The sequence below is a fragment of the Typopeltis vanoorti genome, chromosome 15 (genome assembly GCF_054136105.1).
Source record: "Typopeltis vanoorti isolate ZY-2024b chromosome 15, IOZ_Tvanoo_1.0, whole genome shotgun sequence".
In the NCBI taxonomy this organism is placed as follows: domain Eukaryota; kingdom Metazoa; phylum Arthropoda; class Arachnida; order Uropygi; family Thelyphonidae; genus Typopeltis; species Typopeltis vanoorti.
In genome coordinates, this window is record NC_143563.1 from 25,783,720 (window position 1) to 25,800,344 (window position 16,625).

Here is a 16,625-nt window from a genome sequence, read left to right on the forward strand (position 1 = left end):
GTCTAGAATAATGCATCGTGAAATCATCGGTGTCAAAGTGACCCATTCCTGTCCATCTCAGTTCACTGATTCCTAACATCTTAATTCGAGCTCTTCTCAATTGCTTTCTTCACTAGTTCCAGTTTTTTTTCCTTGATATATACTTCTTACATTCCATGTTCTTATTTTACATAAATCAGTAAAGCGGAGGCTTCTTCTTCTGAGATTAACTCTATCAGAAATTGAACTTCCAGAAGGCTTTAATCCAGCTTTATAATTTTTGTTAACTTGATTGGAAGTTCCTCTCTGCTCTTCCCCAGTAGCCATTTCAGTGCCTTCCAACATAGGCAGGGGCGAATTCTCCATGCTTGAATAGACGAATTCTCATCTAGTCAAAGCTACCTTGGCTTGCTCGGTTGAAGGAGCTTACAGGTCTTCGCAGCAGCACTGTGATTTCATGTGCACGCATAGCCATGTCCGCTCCCTTCACGTCGTCTTAAACACGGGCCATATGCAATCAAAGTTGCTCTAGACAGTGAGCATCAGCCAGCCTTTACAAGTATGCGTCTGCTTGGGAAAATTAAGTTAGAACCAACTTTTTATGACGATGTTATTGACCTGTTCATAAAGAACTGTAGGATAGAATTTGTATTCAACTAGCTAAATTGAAAAAGATAGAATATCATTTGTAAAATAAATGATGTATTTATATGATTAAATGTATATAAATATCTAAATATATAGATTTAAATGGTCAATAATTCATTATTCCGCTAATTAGACTTCAATCACACCTCTCACTCTCTGAATGATAACAAGAGCAAGCGTGAATTTCAAGACCAGCATTCGCCATTGGACCTAAGTGTCCCATCTTCCAACACTATATCACAATAACTTAAACCTCTGTTCATAAGATTTTCTTGGCAAAATATATACAGAAGTGGTTTACCATTGCGTTATGTTTTTGTTTAGCCTACTAAGTATAAGGCTAACAAACTGCAAGAGATGAAGAAAAGTAAAATAAGAAAAATTGGAGGGAAGCAAGAAGGAAAGAAAGAAGAGTAGGGACCAGTGTACAGATAATATAACAGATATCCTGTGTAGCTCAGTGGAAGTGATGCTTGCATCCTCTGCGCTTGGCTGCTCAAAGTTAAACCTAGGTTCTAGTCTAGTTGTTGACTGGAGGAACTTTTTCTAAGCCTATCTTCGATTGGTTTCCGAGTTAGTCGATCTCTGGCATGGGCAAGCTGGTTTTTCCTCCAGGAAACTCGGGTTTTTGGTCCCATAAACACAAGAAAATCGACCGTAGTACCCACATTATTTCAGACAATGACATATCTTGTTAGGGTTAGGTCCAAGAGATGGAAGCACTTGTTTGCCAGCTTCGTCATTGGTGTCTGCTATAATTAGTGATAGACATGGGCCAGCTATCTCTGATTGGCTACCGGTGGAGATTTAACTGCCCACTCAGTCTCCAGAAGCTAGATAGGGTATAAAGGCCTCGCCTACTCCCTATTAGGAAATAAAAGGCATTAGCTGATTTTATATATATATATATATATATATATTACCTGAAATAAGGCATGGTTCAGCATCAGGTACCTGGTTCACCACTCGCATACTCACTAAAGTGAGCCCTTGAGGGACATACTTTGTACTTGAGTGTAAAGGAAATAAAAATGCAGTTTTATTTCATTACGCTTCTAACATGAGATGTGCTCATATACAACTTAAAGGGATGGCTCTTTGTTATTCTCTTTATCAGCTTCCACTCTATGAATGTTTTCTTTCCCTATATGAATCCGAAAATATTATTCAAATGCGATGTATCAAGTAAAATCTTAGTCGTTCCCCAACTATGCGTCTCCATAGCGAAAACTTAGTCGCCATTTTTTTTTTTTCAAATGGCGACTAAGTTTTATTACTCAAACGCTTAAGAAATACTTTGGACCTAACCACTTAATAAACGGATTAGGTATTATTCTTTGAGCCTAGGAGCCAATAGGATGAATTCTTTTCTGAGAAAAATTACTGAGACACCAAGGGTGACGTGAACCGAGAAAGTTTTGGAGTTCTGGTGCACTTTTGTTAATTGTATTAATGTGGATGCTTTTTAGTTTCAAGCAGAACTGCATTTCAGAGTCTATTTATTTATTTATTTTTGTTTAGCCAATAAGTCTTGATTCTGAACTTTATAAAGCAATATCACAAGTTGAATTGTTTTTCTCTCTCTATCTCTCCCTCTCTCTTTCTAGGCTGCCAGAGGAAAGCCTTCTCAGTTCGCATCTAATCGCCGACAAGAGGAGTACTTTCTAAGCCTTGCTTTGACTGGTGCCCAGTTGATCGATCTCAGGCATGGGAAAGCGCTTTTTTTTTTTTCTCTCCAGGAAAAAGCTATTTCCTCCTATTAACGCAAGGAAATCAGTCATAGAACCCACACAATTTCAAATAATAGTGAACTGCGTTAGGATCATGAGCTACGAGATGGCTGCACGTGTCTGCCGCTCTTCACTGGATGCCGTTTGTAATAAGCGGTTCTTGAACGGGTTGGGTTTTATTTATTTATTTCAACCATAGAAAGTCATTTTTTTTTTTTAGCTCCAAAAGGCAGATATTTTCAAAAAAAAAAAAAAGAAAAAAAAAAGAAAAGAAAAAAGAAAGTAAAAATGAAAGGGAAACGAGCCGAGTGAGAGGACGCTGCTTCAAATATTAAAGTCAAAATACCTATCTATCTGGTATCTGGTTAAGGTTGTACCAGCTGATTGCGGATGAAGAGGTTATGAGAAATAGGTTATGTCTTTATATTTTTATTTTGCATCTGTCTGTTTTATCAAGATACCTGAGATTACGTTGCTCTTTTAAACCGTAAGTTTCATAAGATAGTTTTGTTAAATTAGATAAAATATTTTAATTTAAGAAATTTGTTATACCCACTTCGATGTATATCAGCATTTCTCTCGTAAGAACATTACAGAAATCCAGAGACCTTTTGTTAAGTCATAATTTCCACTCATTAATTCATTACTCTTGGAACATGCTCTAGATGAGTGTTTTTGTGATACGCCTGTGAATGAAAAACGTTAATCTTATTTCCTTAGGAGTGGTGAGAATGCAGAGGAATCTTCAATTTCCCACAGAACAGTGCACCCAGATTTTGTTATTTTAAAAAACTGTTTTTTTTTTTTTTTAATTTTGATTATAGGACAGGAGTGATTTACAGATTTCATACATTTCTTCAGCAACAACAGGGATGTGTACGTTTGTCTTGCCAAAGACAAAATAATACGTGCGCGAGAGGAGATTTTTATTGATAATGCTACTTTAAAGAAATTAAAAATTTTTAATAACCAGCTTACTTAAATTTTATTTATTTATTTTTTATTTGTTTATTTTAATTGGCATTCTATTTGCACTGAGAATAAACACGTTTATAGGGTTTTTACCTATTACGGATCAAATTTAGGGAACCCATCAGTTCAGTGTTGCAAAGTGTAAGGTTCTTAAATTTGGTAAGCAATGAAGGGATGCAAAGTATACATATAGTGGGGAAATTTTCAAAGAGGTGAGGAGTTGAAAGATTTGGAAGTGGTGGACAAGAACCTGAAGTTCGTGGGTCAGATTGTACAAGTTGTGAAGTGGTCACATCAGATTATTATTATTATTATTATGGGCAACTCCAGGGAGTCCTTAGACTCATCGAGGGAGGCCTTAAACATCATGCCCACACAACTATATGACATTCACACAGTAGCTATCATACCCTGCCTTGAGCTCGCTCACCATCATAGCACCCACAACAGACTCTGGCAGCTTATTCCACTCATTTACCACTCTAAAAATAATAAAGAACCTGGCTCTAACACCAGTGCTAACCACACTCTTGCCCAGCTTCCATAGGTGTCTCCTAGTTCTCCCACCACCAGTCCTAATCTCAAAAATATCCTCTGAATTAATCCTATAGAAACCCTTTAGCAATTTGAATGTCTGAATCATATCTCCCCTTTTCCGCCTATCAACTAATTTCTGCAATTCACAAATCTTCAACCTGTTCTCATATGGTTCATTCCATAGACCCGCTATCATCTTAGTCACTTGCCACTGGATCCTCTCCACCTCCTCCCCATCAAGAAGGAACCTAGGTGACCAAATCTGGGCACAGTAGTCGAGATGAGGTCTTATCAAGGCTCGGTACAGAGGTACAATAACTTGCTTATCTCTGCTCGTCAAGGTATTTTTCAACAACCAAGTGAGTTGAAGAGCTGATTTAGCTACTTTTGCAATGTGTCCCCTAAACTTCATCTCCCTATCCACCAACACTCCCAGGTCCCTGGCCTCATCAATCTCTTGGAGTACAGTTCCACCAATGTGGTATATTGCTGCTAATCTTTTCTCCCCAAAATGCATAACCTTACATTTTGTCACATTAAATTGACATCCATTCTCCTTAGCCCAGAACTCCAACCTATCCAAGTCATCCTGCTAGATTTTGACATCATCTGTATTCACTATTGCCCTACCAGATGATGATATATTAGAAAGGGTCCAGAGAAGATTCATAAAAGTAGTAATTGGTCTTGTGTGAAGACAGATTAAGGCACTGCAGTTTGCAAATCCTCGTGAATAAGAGGAAAAAGAGTGGAGATATGATTAAGACATAAGTTGGTGTGGGGTTGTTACCAGATTAATGTGGGAGAGTGGTTAGAATAAGGCTGTCTGTGGAAACTGTATAAGAAGGGTGTGAGCAAAGGGGGTCAGGAGTAGGTTCTTTGCATAGAGAGTGGACTCCATCTACTCCTTCCTATATCCTCCACCTGCAGCCAATTTGCCTGTAGTTAGATGAAAAATCCTCCATTCCTAGAGAAATAAAAAAAAAAACTCCATGTGAAATCGGTTCCCTTACCTGCAGTTAAAAAAAGCCTGTGTAGATTCTTTTTGTTCAACAAGAATTGAACTTGGATCTTTTCTGACTAAAGGGCACAATATCCAAATATTCTTTCAGTTGTGCTACGGAGGCACATAAGAATATGTAATAGTTAATGATAGGTCATACTTTTATTAGCAGGCAATGTTCCTAATTTTGCTAGCAGTAGTATAGTACTTAAATTCACTCTTCTAGTGTATTGCTTGATGATTGCACTTGGGGGGGAGAAGGGGGATTGGAAACAACTCCACCTCACTGAGTTTTTTTTTTTTTTTTTTTTAATTACTAAAGCTTTGCGCTGATTAGATATTCACTGTTATGTTTCTGCACACATAAAATGGATAACTGTTTAGACTGAGTGTACCAGCTATGGATACTCCAATTTTGAAATCTGTGACCACCCATCCAAATGCATGACGTCATGTGAAGCTTCACTTACTATGTTAATCTCTAAAATTTAAGAAGATCCCTGGATTACTGTAAAAAGTTTTTTTGCTTGATTATAAAGTAAATTATACTTGCCAAGAAATTTTGTTCTTGAATTCTTTATCCAATTGCATTTGAACTATCTTCACAACAACTTCACAGTCACTCACATCATGTCCTATGTTCACCAAATGTCCTATCTTCCCTTAAATTCATTCATACTAGATGCACTCACTACCTCTAAAGGCAACCTATTCTATTCACTCACCTCTCTGTGAGAGAAAACCTAGTCTTGCCCCTTTCTTGACTGCAAACAAACTTAAATTCCATTGAAACAACCATGTTCTCTCTCCATCTTCCATATAACAAAAAATCCCATCATATGATACCCTATCATACCCAAATTTATAGACCTCTATCATATCACTCCATCTTTCTCCAGTTATCCAGTCTGTAATCCACATACAATCTGTCCATATAATCTAAAGCCCATAATCTGGATATAATCTTTGTAACTCTTCTTTGTCCCCTTTCCACAGCTTCTTTATCCACTTGGAATCTGAGAGACCAAATTTGCACACAATAATCCAGATGTGGATTATTGTGTACAAATCAAGGCATTCTAAAGAGTCAAAATGATGTTATCCTTACATGTCAAGGTTCACTTCAACATTGCAAATATCCTCTGAGTTGTATTTGCAACTTTTGCTATATGACCTTTGAACATCAAATTCCTGTCCACCAATATGCCAAGATTCCTTGCCTCCTCAGTTTCTTGTAGCATAACTCTGATAATATAATATGCCATTGGAAATCTCATCATGTTAGTAAGTATAAAGTGCATAACTTTACACTTACTAACATTAAACTGACAGCCATTTACGTTTGTCCAAATTTCCAGCCTATTCAAATCATTTTGTAAGTGCTGAATATCAGTAGCATTCCTGATTGCCCTGCCTATCTTTGCATCATCGACAAACAGTTGTACATCTCCTGTTAGACCCTTCCTAATGTTATTAATGTGTAAATTGAACAACAATGGCCAAAGGACTGAACTCTGAGGTACACCACTGATCATCATAAATCTAGCAAATTCACACCCACTGTATACCACTTTCTGATATCTGTCTGTCAACCATCCACTTATCTAAGTCAAGAGTTTCTATTTCAATCCCATATTCTCCACTTCATGAAAAAGCCTTTCATGTGGTATCCTATCGAATGGCTTACCAAAATCAACATTATTATTATTATTATTAGCATCATTATTTTGTGACAAGGAGTTCAAAGACTCATCGAGAGAGGACACTCTCGATGAGTCTTTGATACTCTACAACTTTTTGTGTTCACTATTTAATCCACTAACTACACCGAACTGCCACTCCCATAATCATCTACATGGACATCATCTACTGCCCACTACCATCACTACTAGTATTTTTTGTCTGTAAATTGTGTATGTTAAGATAGCTGATTGGTCTGTATGCCAGATGAAACACCAGTGTCTCCAGGAGGAAAAAACCCTGCTACCTGCATATGAGATTGGCTAACTCACCTTCAATTGAAAAAAATTCATATTAAAAGTACTCTCATCATGACAAGAATTAAACTTAGGCCTTTTCCAATTGAAGGACACAATGTACTGTCATTCTTCCAATTGCAGTATAGAGGAAACAAGGGCTCATCTGGGATTTGAACCTGGGACCCTCTTGCACCCTAAGCAAGACTTATACCCCTAGACCAACAAGCCACGCACTATTATCATAGTGTATCCATTCCCTTTATCCAACTCAGTTGTAAAGTTGTTATAAAATATGAGCAAATGCTAAAACATGGCCTTTCTTTAGTAAACCCATCCTGTTCCTTTCAGAGCATAGTTGTCTACTCCTCTCTGTATGTGAGTTCTTACCAACTTCACTGCCACACCAGAGATCCTATCATACGTTCCTTCCATTCCTGAGCTGAGACTCAAGTTATACCAACAGGTGAAAGGCCTAGCCAGTTCGGCTGAACATTCTTTTAGCAAACTTCTACCACTACCATCTTTTAGCAAACAGATGGAACATACTGATGTTCCATCTGTTCTTATTGACAAATTCTTTTCCAGATTATGCAACAGCTCTACAATCTCATTCACCTCTAACTTTTCTTTCAGTGTAGCAATAGCACTGTACACCATGTTACATTCACCTAGTTGATATATCTTAGCAAAGTGAAAACTCGTTAGTTGAACAATCTCATTATCTTTTGACATTAGAGTACAATGAGTACCATTTGCATTCAGTGAAGTCATTCTTCCACATTCATTCTTTCTTTTGCTTGTGGCATAACGATAAATTTCTTTTTGATTGCCTTTAGCCTGCATAGCAATTTCTTTTCGTACTCTGATTTAGTTTTTCATACAATACGTGTTGCTTTTCTGGCCTGTGCTTTATATATTTCATAACACTTCTCACTCTTATTCTCACGATATTCTTTCCACATCATCATCTTCTTGTGGATCTCTTGCTTAATAAGGTTGTACATCCATTTCACATAGAGGCCGACTCATAAATACTTAATATTTCATAATACAGAGCAGACTTTCTTCCAGAAGTGCATAATGCTGTGTATTATGGAAGGGTGATTATCCAGACCAGTTTCAACCTTTACTGAGGTCTCATCAGTGTTAGATAATCCAGGCAACCTCCAGAAATAATATACACGATCTTTTTATGAAGCCATTCAGGCCGGGGCCACCCCTAGGAATTTTGTTGCCCCATGTAGTAGCATATTTTGCCACCCCTTCCCTCTAAATAAAACTTTTTTAATGACTTCTCAAAAGCCATGATGTTAAGCTAAGCTTCAACATGTCTGATCATATATTCTAAATAGTAGCATTAGCTAATGAAAATTCATAAGTTAGTGAAAAATGATCAGAAACTATATTTATATATATATATATATATATATATATATATATATATATATCTTTTTTTTAACAGAAAGAGAGAGAGATATTTAACCCTTTAATGGTGGGATTTTGTTCTGAAAACGTGCATCTGCATGGGTAATTAAAATCAAGAGAAGACGAGCATGCTCGTCAAATGCAGAGTAAATGCACCTGCTGTAAATTTTAATTAAATTACAATAACAAAGTGTCAATTATTAAAAGTTAGTTTATTTGAAAAATCAATAAATTTATTCCACCAAAACTCATGGAGCTCCATGAATTTTGGTAAACTCCAAATAATAAATGCAAGAGGTGTTCTGCTAGTGTCACGTCGTCTAATTTTAACACTGACAGTTCAATAATAAATGCAACATACTACTATATTGTTTTAAATGATTATGATATTTAAAATATATATGGTATAATAAACTTTTATTATGTAAAAGATTCATTAACAACATCCTGAAGTCCGGTTTCAACAGAGAAGGAATAAATGGCTTTTTATGATTTATTTTTCATATAGTTTAGGCCAATTTTGCAGCGCCCCCCAAAAAAACTTGTCGCCCTGTGCAAATGCACGTGTTGTACCATCGGTAGAGCCAGCCCTGATTCAGGCATCAGAATAGGATATTGATCTTTGACTAAGCTAGGAAAAAAACCTAAAGATATTTACAGATATCTGCCACATTGAATTTGAGTCTACTATGTGTAAATTGGAAAGCAGAGTTGCTCTCAACTCATCCAACCAAGGTTAATAATAATATATAAGGACAATAATTTATCTAATATATTTCAGTTTTCACTGTTTGAAGTTATAAATTATCCCATGTTCAACCCAGTTAATGAGAAGAAAAGAAAAAGATTTATCAAATTAATGCATTATTACTTACTGTCATCAGGCCTTTATACAGTAAAGGAGGAAAAAATTATTAACAGAACTTTTGCTCTACCTGATAATAATCTCTTGAGTATTAACTATCAGTATGGATCACTGGTAAGTAATAGCTATTATGGATTCCACTGTTATTGATTCACAGAGGATTTTTAGCTCAATTAGGACAAATACCATGCAAAAACTTGGTGAAATTCAAGAGAAGTGCTTTCTTTAAATCATTTAATCAGGTTTGGAATAAAGTGAGCTATTGTATTGTCTATTGCTTTTTGTATGTGTGTATGGTACAATGGGGGATTTGCAAAAGCTGTCACTTTCATTCATGCATCACATCATATGTGAAGAAAAAAAAAAAAAAAAAAAAAAGCAAAATGAATCCAGTGTCATCCTACCTCATAGAATTATGAGATAGGATGCATAATGCTTCAGTACAGGGATAGAGAAAATGTGCTTTGCAATAGTTCTGACAGCTTTCTTAAGTTATGATCAGTATAGCATTAAACTTGAGAAAGAGAGAACGTGTCTAGTGGAATGCATTCAGGAAATCGATTTGAACTAACTTCAGCCATAATTTGTGTGAGTAATGTAACATTTAACCTTCTAACACTAGGATTTAGTTGCATTGCTCATCTTGGCAAGGTCTTATTATTTTGTGTTAGAATAAGTTATTTAGGATCCCTCCCCACCCATCTTAGCATCTGTTTAAGGATAACCTGCCCAAATTCCTCACCAAAGAGGATCACATACTATGTAAACTCATTGTAAAAGCACATAGCTCCTTATTTTGTGAAATATTATTACCCTAAGGCCCCATGGATTCAGACTCATCCAGGAGGTCCCTTTGTCACACACAGCTCATCATACCACACCTTAAACACATTCAAATTCTCTGCAAACATCACACTCTCAGGCAAGGCATTCCAATCATTCACAACTCTGCATGCAAAAATCCTGCTTCTCACTTCCTTGTTCACACTCTCCTTATAATACAGCTTCCAGGGATGACCTCTTGTTCTCTCCAGATCTCTCACCATTTTATGAAAAACCTTTTCAACATTGATCCTATAACAACCCCTTACCAACTTGTATGTCTCTATCTTATCCCTCTTTCTCTTATCCACTAGACTCTGTAAATTGCATCTTCTCAACCTTTCCTCATATTCAGTATTCCAGAGATAAGAAACTACCTTAGTAAGTTGTGTCTGGGCCCTTTCCAACATATCTTCGTCCTTTTGAAAACTATGTGACCAAATCTGTGCACAGTAATGTGTGGCCTAATAAGAGCCTTATACAATGGAACAAGAATCTCCTTATTTCTACAAGTTTTCCACATGTCCTCCACATCACTCCCAGAATTTTTTGTGTTATCCTCACAATTTTGGTCCTCAATGTGTCCTCAATTTTAAATCCTTATCCACCATCACCCGTAGATGCTCTTATTTCCTCCAATCCAACAATATATCCTCACCAAGCATAAATTCTATATCCCATCTTTGTTTCCAAAAATTTTTAAACCTTACATTTTGCAACATTGAACTGACTTCCCCACTCCTGTGCCCATTCACTCAATCTATTCAAGTATTTTTGTATGGTAACAACACCTGCTCTACTCTTCATAGTTCATCCCAACTTTGCGTCATCTGCAAATAACTGAATATCCCATCTAAATCTTTGCCAATATCATTAACATACAGGTTAAACAGCAATGGCCCTAAAACAAACCTCTAAAGTACATCACTAGTTACTTATCTCTTCTGAGATATTGCTCTTCCATACACCACTCACTGATACTCATCAGATAGCCACTCTCTGATCCAATGCACTAGTCTAATATTCAACCCTATCTACTCTAGTTTAACTATCAACTTATCATGTGGTAATCTATCAAAAACTTTTTCAAATCAAAATATACTACTGTGTATCCATCACCTTTGTCTAATGAAGCTGTCATCTTATTGTAATAAATAAGTTGATTACTAAAACATGGCCTCCCTTTAGTAAATCCATGCTGTCCATTAGAGATAATACCATTGTTGTATCTGATTCTGGATCCTGGTTTTCACCAGCTTTTCCAACATTTTAACCACAACAACTGACAACAGATAAGCCTATAATTTGATGCTTGAGTTCTGTCACCTCCCTTATGAAGCGGCACAATCTTGCCCTCCTTCCACTCCTTTGGAACTTGATCCAGTGCAAGAATCATATTAAACAAATATGACATGGCAGATGCGAACTCCTTGCCACATTCCTTCAAAATACGTGGTGATATATTATCAAGTCCCATAGCCTTATTAACATCAAGTTTGCTCAATTTCCCATTTCTCTTGCTCACTTACAGTCAGTCTCTCCTCCTCATCATCATCAACTGCTCTCAAACTCTAGGCTTTTGTGATACAGCTAGAAGAAATGCTTGTATCCAGGTTAGAAATGCATAATATGGCAAACTTTTCTTGGCCGTTTTGTATGAGGCAAAGTTACATAGTCTCAATTGGTGATGTAAAACCTTACATCACCATTTCTCCAGGACTCGGACTTATTTAACGTGTGAGAAACCAACATAAGGATGTTATTTAATGGTCTTAACTGCCTCAGTGATAAATTTAGACAATAATTGATATTGTGCCTAGCAGATATGTGTAGTTGAATATGCTTAGTGATTTATTTAACAAAATAAAGTAGATAAGAAAAATGATGTTGGACTACAGAATGTGGTTTAACACTGAGGGTAGGTAGGGTAATCTTTAGAAGTGGATAGAAGACAAATGGTGATATAATTGAAACATTTAAGTATTTACCAGATTGACACTAGGAAGATGTTTGATGTGGTGGAACAAGTACATAGGACAATACCAGGAAGTTTGAAAAGAAATAGTGAAATTGCCTGGTTGGCCAGTGGGAAGTGTATCTATCTACCCTCCAACCAACATGCATTGGATTTGAATTGTTTGGATTGTCTTTCACATTATGAAATATATAAAGCATACATTAAGACCAATAGTGAATGAGTTTAAGGAATTATTATTACTATTATTATTATACAAACACCTCATGGAGTCAAGACTCATCAAGGGAGGGAATAGTAATATATGATAGTAATCAAGTAACTAACTACAGTGATATAGACATATCTTAAACTTCCACTGCCAGCCTGGTAGGTGAGTGGTTAGCTTATCTGCTCTCCAGCCAAAAGGCTGCGGGTTCGAATCCCGCCATGGGCAAGGATGTTTGTGATTGTCTGTGAAAATACTAGATGATGAAAGTAGTTATATTGAGTGGTCAAGATGAAGAGTTGTAGTAGAGTAGGTGCCTTCCCTCGATGAGTCTTTGGACTCCCTGGAGGTGTCATGTAATAATGATAATAATAATTAGGAGAATGGCATAATACACTTTGTATTGTCTAATGTGGACCTCCCAAGATAAGTCTTGATCTGCTGACATTCTAAATAATTATTATTTTCCCCACCTTATATCAATGTTTACTTTAGTCATTTATGCAAGTGATCTTTGGTCTCACATTTTTGTAATGTAACCTTATAGAGAAAAGAGTACTTTAAAAAAAATCATGAGATATATATGTTGAAAGTTTTTCCACTTTAATTTATAGTATAACTATAAATTAAAGATACCAATAAATTATATACTTGGTTTAATCCTTTGTCCAAGTGTAAGCAAACAAAATTGTCCTATCCTGATTATATTTCTGGCACAAACTTTGTTTGCTTACACTTAGATAAAAGATTAAACCAAGTATATAATTTCTTGGTATACTTTAATGACATCTATGTGTATTCTTTCACTTAATGTGAAATAGTACTCATGGAATGAGAATGTCTTCTATCACTAATGATTTATGCTCCCTCTGTTTTGCAGTTTTCTAGCATAGTAGTTCACAACTAAGTAGGCTAAATCAAAAGCAGTATTGAAAAGATATTTCATGTATAGATGCTAATCTAGATTAAAGTTTAGTATATAATTTCATTGTATTGTTAATACCAGTGGCATAACTATGTCCTTCCTCTCTCTATCCAAGATCTTTCTCTATATTCATTGAGACAGAGAAAGAGAGAGCTTCAGATGTGTTACTTCTTTCATATAGCCTGTTTCTCCACAGGCACTCTCATGGAGATTTCCAGCATTCTTGAGTTTTATAGGATAGTAGTCAAGTAACCAACTACAGTGGTGTAGATATCTTAAAATTTCCCACAGTTAGGAATATGGTGAGAGCTCTGGGCAAGCAAAGCAATCAAAGTTCCACTGAAGGTGTTGTAAAAGGATTAGTTACACCACTTAATTATTAATATTTAAAAACATTTATCTTTTTTATGTGAATAAATGCAATAATGACATTTTGTTTGTAATGTACAACTTACTTTATTCATTTTATTTCATTCTTTTAGATCCTGAAGGAAGAATAATTTTGAATGTCCATAACACTAAAAAGAAAGAAGGGTTAGCTTTGATGAAGTATACATTTTGAAAGATGAGAGGGTGAAGAGATTTCATATTTATAACAAGTGAATCTTCAGCAGTTTGATTAGAAATCATATGTGAATATTTTTTGTTGATGAAACATAACCAGAAAAATGCTTCTTAATACAAACCTAACTACATTTGAAATAAAAACAGAAGTAAATCATGTCACATGATTAAAATAAGAACTCTGTTATTTGCAAAGCTACCATTGAAGAAGGTTATGTAGCACAATTTCCAACAGATGGATATAGTGAAACAAACAAACATTTGTGGTAATCACACACCTTTCATATGTGAAACATGTGGTAAGGCATTTTCAAGACCAAGTCTTCTAAAAAGACATTTGTTAGTTCATACTCAGGAAAAACTATTTTCTTGTGAAACCTGTGGCAGGGCATTTTCACAAGCTGGTGATCTTAAAAGGCATTTACTAGTTCATACCCAAGAGAAACCCTTCACTTGTGAAACATGTGGAAAGACGTTTTCAGCATCAAAAAATTTGAAATCACATATCTTAGTTCATTCTCAGGAAAAGTCTTTTTTCTGTGAATCATGTGGCAAAGCATTTTCAATATTAAGGTATTTGAAGGCACATTTATCAGTTCATACACAAGAAAAAACTTTCTGTTGTGAAGCATGTGGGAAAGCATTTTCAAAGTCAGCGTATCTAAAAGCACATTTATTAGCTCATACACAAGAAAAACCCTACTCTTGTGAAATATGTGGTAGAGCATTTTCACAATCAAGTAGTCTGAAAAAACATTCTTTAATTCATGCTAAGGATAAACCATTTCGTTGTGAGACCTGTGGTAAGTCATTTTCAAACACAGTTAATCTGAAAAGACATTTATTAGTACATACTCAGGAAAAACCCTTCTCTTGTGAAACATGTACGAAAACATTTTCAAGATTATGTTATCTGAAAGCACATTTACTAGTTCATACACAAAAGAAACTCTTTTATTGTGAAGTATGTGGCAAGGCATTTTCAAGATCAGGAGGTCTTAAAGTACATATGTTAGTTCATACTCAAGAGAAACTCTTTTATTGCGAAGTATGTGGCAAGGCATTTTCAAGATCAGGAGGTCTTAAAGGACATTTGTTAGTTCATACTCAAGAAAAGCCTTTCTCCTGTAAAATATGTGGCAGGGGGTGTTCAAGCTCATATCGTTTGAAAACACACTTATTACTTCATTCTCGACAGAAGTCAGAATCTTGTAAAACTTCTGTAAAGTGATTTTTGTGAACTCTTCATATAACGTGGTTTCTTCTTAATATTGAAAAACCACGTGTCCCATTTAGATGCAATATTTTTTTATTGTAGACAAGCTCTTTCTTCACTGAGTCATAAGTGTTTTCTTAATTTGTTATATGCTATAATGGTTAGATTTACTGTAGAAAATAATTTACTTTACAGTTTGAGTTTAGCAATATTAGCCTGTTTTATTTACATACTCTCTCCAAGGAAAAGTTAGAATACAAACTTACAAAGTGAAGCACTTTGCATCTAACTCTGTTATTGATCTATGTATATAGATGCCCTGTTGCTTCATCTGTCTTGACAGGAAAATAAACAGGAATTGCTTTGCCTTCTGCTACTAATAACTTATTAAGATGCAATTTTACCATTCCTGGGTGATATCTCTGATTTACCATTACATTAAAGTCATGCTTTCAACTGCATCATAAATGTCTGGAGATTTATTACGATATTTGAGTATACAATTTCTTACAATTTTGCATAATTTCAGTATTGTTAGCCTGGTTGACCTGGTGAATAGCAATCCTGGTTTACAGCATTCATCCTATTGGTTTATATTTCACTTAGTATGGATGTCTGTGAATAATTGTTGATGGATGATTTTATTGCCTGGAACAAGACACTGTGGTACCACTTATTGGAGACATAAAGTGATTTTAAAAAATTCCATGTTTGGTATCTAGAGCAGCATTCTTAAATTATCTGAACCTGACTTAACTAATAATTCGATAATTTTTGTCTTTCCAGAAGTTATTATTGTTATTAGTCACCTCCAGGAAGTCCAAAGACTTGTCAAGGGGAGGACATCTACTTTATGACTCTGATTTTGTCCAACTGACAAAAGCACACCAATGTCATCTACTGCCAACCACCACTAGTATTTCCATAGACAATCACAAACTTCCATGCCCATTATGTTTATTTGAACCCACAGCCTCTTGACTGGAGAGAGTGGAGATGCTAACCACTCAGCCAGCCAGCCTGGCTGGCTGAGTTGTATGGGTTCTCAGCAGATAAAATAATCACATCATGGTAACTTTGACTCATTATCTGACCTTCAGTTCATTCATATCATTGATATATGCTTCAGGTTTTTCAATGTTTCATGAAAAGTTGAAAAAAGTATGATTTAAGCCAAAATTGTGAGGTAAGAATGTGTTTCAGTGAAGTTTTTCAAGATCACATTGCAGTTCCTCAAATCTTCGCAGTCAGAGTAACATAGTCGTGTGTCTTTAGATCTGTATACACAGTTATGAACATATGTAGATTTAAATCTTACTATAAATATCTACTTGTTCAATGTGAAAAGTGTTGTGAAACTACAATTTCATCCAGCAAACACTTCATTCTCAATTCCCACTGAGCAGGATGAAGAGGGGAATGAACTGACAAAGTAATTGGGGTTTGCACATTGTCAGGAATGGTATTTGGAGGGTTTCAAAATATTGTTTATAGCATTCATGTTATATGTTTAGTCACAGATTTTTGCAGTTGTTAGTACTTACTGCATTCTTTGTTTATCTGATTGTGACATTCATTACAAAAGTTACACAATTCTTTGCAGAGCTCAATCAAAATTACTTTTGTGTGATGAATCCTAAGTGCAGCCAGAAAAATCATTTGGTTTATTTTTTTTCCTCCTTTTACAATAGCATAGCATATAATGAATAAAGAGGATGCATGTGTTTAGAATCCAAAGTAAGATGTCAGGCATAAGCCCACCTGGAGCTACTTTACT

General features: G+C 35.6%; 1 protein-coding gene across 1 annotated transcript; it reads left to right on the plus strand.

The window, feature by feature from the left end:
• Nucleotides 1–2,720: 2,720 nt before the first annotated feature.
• Nucleotides 2,721–15,307, plus strand: LOC150098522 (uncharacterized). Its single transcript, XM_090405516.1, has 2 exons — nt 2,721–2,844; nt 13,551–15,307. Exon 2 carries the CDS (start codon nt 13,868–13,870, stop codon nt 14,861–14,863), a length of 996 nt encoding a protein of 331 aa, XP_090261642.1. The 5' UTR covers nt 2,721–2,844; nt 13,551–13,867; the 3' UTR covers nt 14,864–15,307.
• The last annotated feature ends 1,318 nt before the right edge of the window (nt 15,308–16,625 follow it).